Source organism: Rhinatrema bivittatum, chromosome 9 (assembly GCF_901001135.1).
Source record: "Rhinatrema bivittatum chromosome 9, aRhiBiv1.1, whole genome shotgun sequence".
Classification (NCBI taxonomy): domain Eukaryota; kingdom Metazoa; phylum Chordata; class Amphibia; order Gymnophiona; family Rhinatrematidae; genus Rhinatrema; species Rhinatrema bivittatum.
In genome coordinates, this window is record NC_042623.1 from 127,407,491 (window position 1) to 127,421,632 (window position 14,142).

Genomic DNA, 14,142 nt, shown 5'->3' on the forward strand with positions numbered 1-14,142 from the left:
ATTTATATACTCCCCAAGCAGGATTATGTCATGAAACATGACTCACATCATGAGGTCACGTTGGGGAAAGATGAAAAATTGCAAGATAAAAATTTTCAATTAACATTTATTTATTTATTTTTAGTTTTTTTAATACCGGATTTCCTGCATAAAATGCATATCAAACCGGTTTACAAAGAAACAGAATAAGCAGGAAGTAAAATTCCTTAGTCTAATACATTTAAACGTCAATAATGAAATAATTTTAAACAAAGCAAAAAGCTAAATAACATTAATAAAAGTTAAATTATTAACATAAACATAAATATAATTATATTAGAAGGAGCACAAAGGGGAAAAACGCCTGGTGTAATCACGCCGTTAATCGGGTCACCGCTGGCTGGTCGTCATGACGTGGGGGGGGCGGGTCTTCACATCGCTGATTTTCTCTTTTAACATCTCAGTTCATTTTTACTATTTTTTTGTGTCTTTTTCTCACAAGATGTAGTTTTCTTTAAGTGCCCGATGTTTCATAAACCGCATGCCCTTTTGAAAGATAAGCCCCTTTGACAGAATTTCAGTGCACAAGCAATGCTATAAGGTCATCCTAGCTATAAAATATGTAGCGCTAAGGATGCTCTTTTTTTGAGCGCCTGCACGTTGTGCGTGCCCTTTTCATTTGTGTTTCGTTTAAATACAGCATTGAGCGCCCGGGAGAGGAATCTGTGCATACATTGAAACTATGGGCGCCAAGTTTGGACACACTGTTTTAGCGCGTCCATACTGCAACAGCCTATGTGTGTGCTTGCATGTTTATGAGAGTCTATATGCGACAGACTCTCACAGGCATGTTCACACATATGGTCTCAAGAACACATGCACACAGGCTCTCATACAAACGCATGCACTTACACAGGTACACAATCACAGAGACTCAAACACAGACAGACATACATACACAGGAAGACACAAAGGCTCTCATGCAGACCCATCCAGGCACTCACACATAGACAAATATACACATAGGCTCACACACTCACACAGTCTGCCTCTTGTTTGCCTCAGGCCGTGGTGGGACGAGCTCCACCACAGCCCTACTGGGCTTTTGTTTTGCTTCTGACTGTGATGGGATGAGCAACACCATGACCCCACCGGGCTTCCTGCACTGGAGAGAAAAAACTGTGCACGTTCAAATGAAAAACAGTGCATGGTCACACACAGGTTAGTGGAAACCCAACCAGTCTGGGTTTCAGAATATCTAAAATAAATATACATGAGAGATTTGCATACTATATAGGTAGTGCATGCAAATCTCTCATGCATATTTATTGTGGATATTGCCACATGTATAACGAATCCATGATTTAGAACCACTACTCTACAGTATACATATTTAGATCCTTCAGTCTCATCTTATACAGCTTTTGGTTGCTTCTCTATGGACTACCTCTAGCCAATTTCTATCATTTCAGTCTACAGAGCTAACACAATGATCTAGGTGGGCCTTCTCACTAACCTACAGAGGCAATATCACCTCTTTTCTACTGGTTATGCTTCTCTATGCACCCCAGCATTCATCTGGCTTTGGCCAATAACTCATTACACTGTTTTAATTACCTTGAGATCACATTCCACCAGATCTGCTCCTCAACACCCATCATGCACCACGCCCTCAGGTTTTCTGCACCCCAAGTGGATAACTTTGCACTTTTTAATACACCCCATTTCTATTTCATAGCCTGCGTACTTTCACCCCATTGCTCCATCAGGTCCAGAATGCATGAGGGCACAGCATACATAGCCTCACCTCATTTCTCTATCACAGCTTACATACAGTGCCAAAGGGATGGACAAGATAGGCACCTAGGATGCCAAGTCTGAGGGCACCAACACTCCCTGGTAGGGAATGGCATGCCAGCAGTCCCTGCTGCTGCTACAAGAATGGTGATTCAGCCCAATCTGATACAACCACTAGGGTACAGCAAAGTCAGAGGGAGACACCAGCTGCTTTCAGAGGACCCTCCCTCCCTGCAGAGAGTTGGAAGAAGTGGTACACCCCCTTCCCTGGTGTGCCCATCAGCCTAGCAACAGGCTTACAGGTATACTCTCAGGCTGTTTCTCTTTCAGAACCAGAATACACTTGAGCACATTCCACATACCATCAACCCATCGCTCCATTACAGCACATGCATTCAACTCATACTACTGGATTTCTTCCTCACTTAGCATTCCTAAGAGATGGTTGGATACAGAAAGGAAAGTGGAAACAACTAAAATTAAATATATGTCCTAAAAAAATAATGGAAAATATGTTTTTGCGCACAACACAAAATGTCACAAACATTTGGCAAATTATATACATAAGACAGATAACAGAAATACTAAACCATATAAAAGAGTGGAGAAAAAAAAAATCTAGTGGTTAGAGCAGGCGGCTATGAACCTGGGAAGCGAACACACCTTGTCATCTTGAGCAAGTCATTTCCCGTTCCATTACCTTAGATACAAACTAAGGGGCTCATTCTCTAAGCTGCATGTGAGACTTACAAAGTAGCGGTAAGCGGCCCTGCTAGTTTCTAAATTCCATGGGCGGTCTGGGGACTTGTGGGACTACCACTGCTTAAAGGGCCCTTTGGCCCCGAGTCTCATCCACCCCCAAAAGTTAACACCCCAGGGGTCCACATAGACCCCCCTGTATCACTCTCACCCCTGCCACCAGCCATTTATAGAATTTTAATGTATTTTTCAATTTCTTCTCAGGCCCCACTCACCAATCCCTCTCCTTCTGGAAAATGAAGTGGCGCCCAAAGCAGGATCCCCATGCACTCCAGACTCCAACCTCCAGACACCCCTTCTTCCCCAAGGCACTAGGGTGGGGGGGGGGGAGGTCTGAGGTCTATGCAGACCCCCCCCCCTAGGTGTTTTCTTAACTGTCAGGGCTTAACTTCTTCCCCCCCCTTCCTCCCAAATAGCATGGCTTGGCACACTTTAAGGTAGGAATGAGCTAATTATTTATCTAGATTTTTATATTATGCTTTTTGCACTTTTTTCAGCACTTCAAGGCAGATAACATTCAGGTAGTCTAAGAAATAAGATGGGAGAGTTAGACTGTATAGCAGCAAATGATGAGGTTGACATAATTGGCATCCCAGAGACTTGGTGGAAGGAGGAAAACCAATGGGACAGTGCTATATCAGGGTACAAATTATATCGCAATGATAGGGAGGATCAACTTGGTGGGGGTGTGGCACTTTATGTCCGGGAGGGTATAGAGTCCAACAGGATAAAGATCATTCAAGAGACTAAATGCTCAGTAGAATCTATATGGGTAGAAATCCCATGTGTGTTGGGTAAGAGTATAATGATAGGAGTATACTACCGTCCACCTGGACAAAATGGTCAGACAGATGATGAAATGCTAAGAGAAATCAGGGAAGCAAACCAATTTGGCAGTGCAATAATAATGGGAGATTTCAAATACCGTAAAATAATGATAGTGCAGACAAATATATAATCCTGACGAGGAACTTCAAAGACCATGTAAAATATAAAGTGTTTTATTCTTTCAATACGGCAACTCCACAATATTATGCAAGCAGCAACTTAATGGCGTCCCCCGACACGGACCCGTGTTTCGCCGCGGGCTGCATCGGGGGGGATCACCACTTCAGGCATTCACACAAAGAGCTGTTTACAGCATTTAGAGATAAGCGGGAGCTGTAAACAGCTCTTTGTGTGAATGCCTGAAGTGGTGATCCCCCCCGATGCAGCCCGCGGCGAAACACGGGTCCGTGTCGGGGGACGCCATTAAGTTGCTGCTTGCATAATATTGTGGAGTTGCCGTATTGAAAGAATAAAACACTTTATATTTTACATGGTCTTTGAAGTTCCTCGTCAGGATTATATATTTGTCTGCACTATCATTATTTTACGATATTGCTTCAGGTGCAGCAATTGCTCATTGTGGTTTGCTGGTCTTAGATTTCAAATACCCCAATATTGACTGGGTAAATGTAACATCAGGGCATGCTAGAGACAACATTCCTGGATGTAATATATGACTGCTTCATGGAGCAATTGGTTCAGGAACCAACAAGAGAGGGAGCTATTTTAGATTTAATTCTTAGTGGAACACAGGATTTGATGAGAGAGGTAACGTGGTGGGGCCACTTGGCAATAGTGATCATAACATAATCAAATTTAAACTAATAACTGGAAGGGGGACAATAAGTAAATCTGCAGCTCTAACACTAAACTTTCAAACGGGAAACTTTGATAAAATGAGGAAAATAGAAAAAAACTGAAAGATGCAGCTGCAAAGGTTAAAAGTGTTTAACAGGCATGGACATTAGGATTATATTTTTAAACAGAGGCGCAGTCCATATGTATTCCATACATTAAGAAAGGTGGAAGGAAGGCAAAACAAATTACCGTCATGGTTAAAAAGTGAGGTGAAAGAGGCTATTTTAGCCAAAAAAACATCCATCAAAAATTGGAAGAAGGATCCATCTGAAGAAAATAGGATAAAGCATAAGCATTGTCAAGTTAAGTGTAAAACATAATAAAAACTTTTTTAAATATATCCGAAGCAAGAAACCTGTGAGGGAGTCAGTTGGACCATTAGATGACAGAGGTGTTAAAGGGGCTGTTAGGGAAGATAAGGCCATTGCAGAAAGACTAAATTAATTCTTTGCTTCAGTGTTTACTGATGAGGATGTTGGGGAGATACCAGTTCCAGAGATGGTTTCAGGGGTGATGAGTTAGATGAAATGAACGAAATCACTGTGAACCTGGAGGATGTAGTAGGCCAGATTGACAAATTAAAGAGTAGCAAATCACCTGAACCATATGGTATGCATACTAGGGTACTGAAGGAACTCAAAAATGAAATTTCTGATCTATTAGTTAAAATTTGTAACCTATCATTAAAATCATCCATTGTACCTGAAGACTGGAGGGTGGCCAATGTAACCCCAATATTTAAAAAAAGGCTCCAGGAGCGAAACGGGTAACTATAGACCAGTGAGCCTGACTTCAGTGCCGGGAAAAATATGGAAACTATTCTCAAGATCAAAATCGTAGAGCATATAGAAAGACATGGTTTAATGGAACACAGTCAACATGGATTTACCCAAAGGAAGTCTTGCCTAACAAATCTGCTTCATTTTTTTGAAGGGGTTAATAAACATGTGGATAAAGGGGAACAGGTAGATGTAGTGTATTTGGATTTTGAGAAGGCGTTTGACAAAGTCCCTCATGAGAGGCTTCTAAGAAAACTTAAAAGTCATGAGATAGGAGGTGATGTCCTTTCATGGATTACAAACTGGTTAAAAGACAGGAACCAGAGAATAGGATTAAATGGTCAATTTTCTCATTGGAAAAGGGTAAACAGTGGAGTGCCTCAGGGATCTGTACTTGGACCAGTGCTTTTCAATATACTTATAAATGATCTGGAAAGGAATTAGACAAGTGAGGTTACCAAATTTGCGGATGATACAAAATTATTCAGCATGGTTAAATCACAAACGGATTGTGATACATTACAGGAGGACTTTGCAAGACTGGAAGATTGGGCATCCAAATGGCAGATGAAATTTAATGTGGACAAGTGCAAGGTGTTGCATATAGGGAAAAATAACCCTTGCTGTAGTTACACGATGTTAGGTTCCATATTAGGAGCTACCACCCAGGAAAAAGATCTAGGCATCATAGTGGATAATACTTTAAAATCGTCGGCTCAGTGTGCTGCAGCAGTCAAAAAGGCAAACAGAATGTTAGGAATTATTAGAAAGGGAATGGTTAATAATAACGGAAAATGTCATAATGCCTCTATATCGTTCCATGTTGAGACCGCACCTGGAATACTGTGTACAATTCTGGTAGCCACATCTTAAAAAGATATAGTTACGATGGAGAAGGTACAGAGAAGGGCAACAAAAATGATAAAGGGGATGGAACAGCTCCCCTATGAGGAAAGGCTGAAGAGGTTAGGGCTGTTCAGCATGGAGAAGAGACGGCTGAGGGGGGATATGATAGAGGTCTTTAAGATCATGAGAGGTCTTGAACGAGTAGATGTGAATCGGTTATTTACACTTTCGAGTAATAGAAGGACTAGGGGGCATTCCATGAAGTTAGCAAGTAGCACATTTAAGACTAATCCGAGAAAATTCTTTTTCACTCAACGCACAATAAAGCTCTGGAATTTGTTGCCAGAGGATATGGTTAGTGCAGTTAGAGTAGCTTGGTTCAAAAAAGGTTTGGATATGTTCTTGGAGAAGTCCATTAACGGCTATTAATCAAATTTACTTAGGAAATAGCCACTGCTATTAATTGCATCAGTGGCATAGGATCTTCTTAGTGTTTGGGTAATTGCCAGGTTCTTGTGGCCTGGTTTGGCCTCTGTTGGAAACAGGATGCTGGGCTTGATGGACCCTTGGTCTGACCCAGCATGGCAATTTATTATGTTCTTAGGTACTGTAGGTATTTCACAATCCCCAGAGGGCTTACAAACAGGCAAGATAACTGTAAAAATTACGGGAGAGCGAGCCCTCCATTATGAGTGTCCGCTCTCCCAATGGGTGCCCAGGCACCTCTCTCTCTCATGGGCATGTAATTCTCTGTTTAAATGAGGCCTCCTTATTAGCAGTAGAGCTGGCTGTCAGCAGGTCAGACAACGGCGCTCTATTTTACCGGCATTGGTTTTCGAACCTGCTGACAGCCACAGGTTAGGAAGAATGGACACCGGTAAAATTGATTCTGTTTTTCTAACCCACTGACCTCCCACATCTTTTACTTTCAGTATCCCAGGCAACTAACTAATAGGCTCATCAACATGCATTTGCATAAGATGAGCACTATTAGTTTTCCAGGGGTTGGCCGCACGTTTTCGACACACTATTACCCCTTACAGTATAAGGGACAATGGAGAATAAAGTCACACAAGGAACAACAGTGGGACTTGAACTCTGGGTTCGTAGCCCCCTGCTATAACCACTAGGCTACTCCTCCACTCCATCCACTTGAATCTGCATGTCAATGTGCTCATTTTAAATATGCACAGCGCCAGAGACAGAATACAATCGGGCCGATACAGTAAAGTCCGCGGGAGAGTGGACGCCCACTTTCCCGGCACGCGTACAGGCCACTTTCCTGTGCGAACGATTCTGTATTTAAATGAGGCCCGGTGGTAAAAACAGGCAAAAGGAGGCACTAGGGACACTAGCGTGTCCTTAGCGCCTCCTTTTGGACCAGAGCGGCGGCTGTCAGCGGGTTTGACAGCCGACGCTCAATGCTGCCGGCGTCGGTTCTTGACCCACTGACAGCCATGGGCTCGGAAACCGGACGCTGGCAAAATTGAGTGTCCGGTTTTCGACCCGACAGCCGCGGGCAGACTTCAAATTTTTTATTTTTTTTTTTACCCTTCGGGACCTCAGACTTAATATCGCCATGATATTAAGTCCGAGGGTGCACAGAAAAGCAGTTTTTACTGCTTTTCTCTGCACTTTCCCAGTGCCCAAAGAAATTAGCGCCTACCTTTGGGTAGGCACTAATTTCTGAAAGCAAAATGTGCGGCTTGGCTACACATTTTGTTTTCTGAATCGCGAGGGAATACCTAATAGGGCCATCAACATGCATTTGCATGTTGCGGGCGCTATTAGGTTCGGGGGATTGGACGCGTGTTTTCGGCCCCTTACTGAATAAGGGGTAACGCGCGTCAAAAACACGCGTCCAATGGCGGGTTAACAGTGCGCTCTCGCGGAGCGCACTGTACTGTATCGGCCCGAATGTATTTGAAATACATCCCATTATCCTTGAGATGGACTATTTATCTCAAGGTAAACAGCTTAACACTGAATTGAGTATGAATCCCTTAAATTGTAAACTCTCTGGGGATAGGGAAATTCTAATGTACCCTGAATGTAATCTGAATGTGACTTTGAAGCGTCACAAAAGGCAGAATATGAATTAAAAAGTTATACATTAGGTCTCAACTCTCCCAATACGATGTACTTCCACAGCAAAATGCCTGAAAATAATTCTGAAAACAATGACGCCAAATATATTTCTTACAATACAGAACCACACAAGTGCCAATAAAAATCTGTGTACCACACACATATAATTTATAGCCAGAGTACCATAAAGCTCGGCTCCCTAAAATGAAAGAGTCAAAGGCTTCTTGCTGCGGAATCCCATGCTCACACAAGAAGCACCAGAGATTTCTTAGAAACATATCTTTCCTTGCGGATATTACTTAAGAGAAAACCTACCTTGTTAGCTTGTGTGTATGCACCGAGCAATTTCTTTCGTTTCCCTAAGGAACGGTGGCAGATATCTACAGGCCTTTTGCCTATATCGCGCGGTATACCCTGCTCAGTCTCAGCACTGCTTCCTTCGTCCTCCTCAAGTCCCACGTACTGCTTGTCGTCTCTGACACAGCCTTAAACTATCCGACAACTCTCTCACATACGTATCTCATCCCGCCCTAAACACACTACCACACCGTATTACATTTAACATCAAACTTTTTTTTATTTTCATGTACCTGAATTTACCGCCAACGGCACCGCCATGTTAACTTCAAGCCTCACCGGAAATTGCGGGCGTCCTTCTTTCCCAACCTAAATAAATATCCCATAGGAAATAAGTTTCTACATTAGCAAATAAGCTTCCGTCCTTTGCAACAGCCGTATTTTTATGGCTGAATATTTGTTAAATTTTAAAAATGTTTTTTGGAGTCAGGAGCGTAATTAACCGCGAAGTGCCGAGAATACCTAGTGTCAAAGAGGTAGGGACTGGCTGTCGGGATATGTAGTCCAAGTATCGCTTGCAGATCCGGTGAGGGACTCGCTGAAACATAAATATATATTATGTTTCACTATTTTATAAAATCCACCACATTAGTCCAAATACCCTGATAATGCTTTTTGTCAGAAAAATACGAATACAAAAGAAAACGATAAGGCGTAGCTCCATCATATTTGCCTACTAGCCGTACTGTAAGCATTTTGGACTACAAGTTCCATCACCGACAGCATTCACCCCTCACCTTTCCCACTCTGCGCTTGCCTACTAGCTTAGTCTGTTAATGAAAGAATTAAGGTTAAAGTGAGTACCGTCTGTATATTTACCCTTCGTACTGGCAGGAGGGGAAACGCCAAAAAACAACTAGGTTCGAAGGTATATTACCTGACAACGCGGGAGTTTGATGCAGAGGTAAAAACTTGTTATGTTAGAGATCATTTACTAGAGACGGTTGCTGTCGAGGTGACTGAGAAGTGGTCTGGAAAAGAACAGGATAGTGAGTGTGGCCGTCAAAAACTAGGGGGCTGGGTGGTATGTTCAAGGCGTGTTGATAAGAGTCTAGGGAGAATAAAGAATTATATATATATATATATATATATATATATATATATATATATATATATATTTGGAATGTTTGAAATATTTTTATTAAATGGAAAAAAAGATACAATAAGTGAACAAACAGCCACCATTTAAATTTAAACTTGTATATTAAACCCACCCCATCCTCCCCTCACCCAGGCTTTGCAAATCGGTTCAATATTTTAAAATCACATAAATGACAGAGAAATTTCATATCGCTAATCACATACAAGATGCAAATTACAAAGAACTAGGAACAGACATTTAAAATAAAATAAAATTACAGCTATCACAAATAAATGCTAATTTAAAATAGCTATATCCATAATGATCTGGTAAGTAAAAATAATTATTCTGGAAAGTAAAAGTCACTGGTCCTTAAAGGTCCCCATCCCCAGTCACTTTTACTTTTACCTAACCGAGGAAAAAAATTGCATAAGAGGAGACCAAATTTTGTAAAGCTACTCTTGCTGTTTCTTAGATTGTTCTTTGGCAGAAGCCATCTCTAATAGGTAAACGGCCAGAAAAAAGTTCTGCCATAAATTAATTCCAATGATGGGCTTACAGATTGCAACCAGTGAGGTAAAACGAGACGTATTGCAACCAAGCATGCCTTAGTTCAGTGGTTTTCAAACTTTTTCTCATCGTGACACACCTGAGACCATGCTCACATGAGTAACACACTGCTCATTACAATTCACAGCGGAAATAAAAAATAAAGACACAGTATTATTTTTATTGTTAAGAATGACACAAGAAAAAGATAAGTGCTCTCTCTAAACAGAAATTGCATAAATAAATAAATCCCATACCAAAACAGCACCAATTTCCAGCACTCAAACAGTAACCACCTTACCTAAGAAAAGGCAACACTGAAAATATTACCCCAGACCTTAAGACACCAATACACCTCCTATTAGGAAAACGGACCAAGCCTGGCTGCTATAGGGTCCTACACAGAAACTACACACTAGCAGAATACCTCACCTCAGTCGCATGTGCAGACCCTCACCTGATAAAGAGACCATAAAGCATAACTCGAAACATGCAAAGACTGAACTGGAAACTGCAACCAGCCAGTCTCTGTATGAAATGCAACAAATGAAAAAGAGAAATCACCAGTCCTCATAAAACAAATCAAGAACAATAAAACAGTACTAATAAAAAGAACAGATTATTTCAAAACAGCTGATGAATGGAATATCCAGTAATTAAAAACTTGTATAAAAAAATTTGTAGATACCATCAAAATATTTCAAAATAGTAGACACAAAGACCTAATAATAAGGATAAAAAATGCTTTGCTCTGCATACCTGGGAACGTTTTATATCCAGATGCTCTGAGATTGTTTTGAATTAGCAGGAGGAGGGATAATTTGCTTGCAACTTTCTCCTCTCTCTGTCACACACAAGCTCTCTCTCACTGGCTCTCAATCACACACATATACACATGCTCTCTCACATACATAGGCTCTCAATCACTCATATGCACATGCTTTTTCTCTCTCACTTATATAGGCTCTTAATCACACATATTCACAAATGCTGTCTGTCTTTTCACACACACTCAGGCTTTCAGTCAGACACTTGCATACATGCTGACTCTTTCTCTCACACATATAGACTCTCATTCACACACATGCTCTCTCTCTTTCTCTCACTTACACCCGGGCTCTCAATCACATTCTCACATGCTCTCATCTACACCAGCTCTCAATCACACACAGACACACCTGCTCTCTCTTTTATTTATACACAAGGTCTTTTAATTATACATACACATGATCTCTCTTACACACACAGGATCTGAATCACACACACATACTCTTTCACACAAACAGGTTTTCAATCACACACTTACACATACAGGCTCTCAATAACGCACTTACATACATGCTGTCTCACACACACACATGTATGCTTGCTCACTCACTCTCTCTTCCCCCACCAAACTAGCAGCAGCAGCCTTCTACACTTCCACCCCTAATAGCAGCAGGACTCCCATTGGCCACAGGGGCTGACGTTGCTCCTCTTTGCTCCGTGCCATGCTGCTCTTCTTCAGGCCGATGCTGCATGCACTAACGTGGTCTCTTCTTCCCACACGCATGGCCGCTGCATACCACTTCTTTTTCCGGGCCACAGGGGATAGGAAGAAGAGACCCTGCTGGTGCCACTGACTCCAGCTTTCCTGCTGTGTTTTAAGCATTTTAAGCCCAGGTGGAGAACCTGTTTCGCTGGGGCAGGGGGAGCAGCGGGGGACTGGGAAGTAAGGCGACACACCTGCGTGTAACAATTGGTGATGTACGTCCACAATTGATGTGGAAGCAACATACCCTAAGAGGCAAAAGGCTGCAGACCAATGTGCTGTTGGGATTTGAAGAGATTCAAAGAACAATTTACGGTAATAGAGCTTCATAATTGCTGTATAACGTTACAATCCCTCAAACAGAGAACAAGAGACACAGACGAGCATGTACACTTTAAATAACAACTGGAGGTAGCTATATTTGCTGTGAAAGCTTTGCTTGGCCAAAATACAGCCCTGTGTAGCATCTTAATGTGAAATTCCCATGATATATACTTCATTGCCTGTGTAACAAATCACCTTCCAGCAGTTCTTCCACTGTGAAAAGAATTTGCAGATCTTTTGACCATATTTTTTGCAAGCTTAGCATAAATATCGTACATGCTTGTCTCATGAATACATTTATACAATTTAGAAATAGAGATGGAAATTTTCGCCATAAGATGTATCAAATGCTGAAAAGCACCATTGACAAGATTCTCTGTGCCCTGAGATAATATTGACCGCACGTAGCTGCATAGTTGCAGATAGGAGAAATAATCACTTTTATCAAAATTCAAATATTTCACGCAGTATTCAAAAGAACAAAAACTGCCCGTTTGCAAATTAATAAAAGGCATAATATTTACTATTCCTTGAATGTAGAGAATACAGAACAATCGGCCAGTGCACCCAGGCAAAAAATGGGGATTACCAACCATAGGCAAACAAAGGGACACTTGCCATCTGAGACCCAGATGTGCCCTAATTTTTCTCCAAATTAATTGCAAAGCAGTGATTAACAAAAAGTGCTTAGCTTTACAGGGCAACTCTTCTGCATTATTTATTTATTTTATTTATAACTTTTCTATACCGAAGTTCAAATAACAGAGTTAATTATCACTCCGGTTTACATTGCAACCATAAAAAACAGTGACAAAGTTGTCTTACATAGAACAGGGGGAGAGAAAAACTTGGATACAGCTTAAGCATAGGGAGTAATGTGTCAAAACTGGTAAGAACTGATAAGAACTGATAAGAGCATTAGCGTGAAGCAGATAAGGTAAAGACATAGGCGGTACAGAAAAATTTTCCAAAACAGCAATCTACCTACTTTTGGAGGAGTCTAACCATTCCCAGAGCACCAGCAATAGGCATGCATAATTATAAGAACACAAACCCCATTCCCTCCCCTCATCTTTGGAAGCAGTCACCACTGAGTAGCTCAACCGTGCCTTGTGCCCCTTCCAAAAACATTTTGTGTATAACCTCTGCAATAATTTGAGATCCTTACTTGAGATCACAAATGGAGCCATTTGCAATCTGTACAGGATTTTGGGGATTATTACACTGGTCTACATTTGAAAAAACGTTTTCTGCTGACCTAACTATTTTTGCTGATTTTACCCAAATGAAAGGTGCTGATTCCAAATATGAAGTAAAAAAATATGCAATACGTCAAATTTTTTCACAAATGAGAAATGTTTGATTAAAGATTATAAAGTCGACTATCAAGGCTAATAAGTTCTGAAGAAGCGATAGCACATAATATATTTGTTTCATGCAAAAAACGAGTCTATCGTCTATCCAAGAGAACAATAGTTGTGTAAATTTTAATTGTTAGGGAGAATTGTTAGAGAGTCATTAACGTGGTTTTTGGGGCTCTCGCCACACTATTGGAACTCTGAAGCTGAGACTTTTTCTCTGACCTTTAGTCCACTGTCTCAGGTTTTCAGCACATGTCCTGTACACTTTATGTGGTGCCCAAGGTTTGTCCTGGTCACCCAATTTAACCCTGAAATATGCATGATAAGCTTTTCGTACAATGTCAGATATATTTGTACTTTGTTTGGGTGCTGTAAAACAACCACAAATGTAATATTTATTTATTTATTTATTTATTTGAGTTTTTTTCTATACCGGCATTCACGGAGTTCGTATCATGTCGGTTTACATAAAACAAGGGGTGATCAATAAATTATAAACGTACATAACTATAACATGAGAGTATACATTTGCAAAACATAACAAATTATAACAAGTGCGCAGAAAGAAGCAGTTACAATAAAACAAGGATGGTTCTAACTGGGAGTTGAAGAAGAGGATGATAGAAGTTTAACAAGAAGTTTAACAAGAAATAGAACGTGCAGTGGTTGGTAAGTGGTTGGTAATAGAATATATCAGGATCATTCCGGTACCGTCCATGAACTATTCAAGTGTTGGATGACATATTCAACAAAAACAGATTTAACAGAGTTATATTTGCTGCGACTTCTAAGCCTCTTGAATGACTGAATGCTGCTGTTTGTTTTCACGCTGCTTATATAGCCATAAAATGCCGACGTCAGCAGTTTTAAACTGTTTAATAAGCAGTCTTCCTATTGGTTATACCGATTGTGTATTCAGCATGTCTTTCTGCGCATTAATTATCCTTTTGCGTATTCAGCATATCTAAATAATAATGTTATGTTATTGCTATAAGAGTTTATGAG

General features: G+C 40.9%; 2 protein-coding genes across 5 annotated transcripts in view; one reads left to right on the plus strand and one right to left on the minus strand.

The window, feature by feature from the left end:
- The window catches only part of NUP205 (nucleoporin 205), a 558,669-nt gene extending 549,897 nt beyond the window's left edge, over positions 1–8,772 (minus strand). Inside the window, exons 1-2 of one of the 4 annotated variants that reach the window (XM_029616971.1) lie at positions 8,754–8,772; positions 8,525–8,600 (exon numbers count right to left, since the gene is read on the minus strand). In XM_029616971.1, the coding sequence (XP_029472831.1) occupies positions 8,525–8,552 (28 nt within the window). In that variant the 5' untranslated portion in view covers positions 8,553–8,600; positions 8,754–8,772. The other 3 variants (XR_003858760.1, XM_029616970.1, XM_029616972.1) reach the window with 3 other exon arrangements.
- Positions 8,773–9,038: 266 nt separating this feature from the next.
- MRPS33 (mitochondrial ribosomal protein S33) overlaps positions 9,039–14,142 on the plus strand; it is a 49,762-nt gene continuing 44,658 nt past the window's right edge. The window contains exon 1 of the mRNA XM_029616686.1: positions 9,039–9,195. The gene's annotated coding sequence lies outside the window, so the exon portion shown is untranslated. The remainder of the gene's footprint in view (positions 9,196–14,142) is intronic.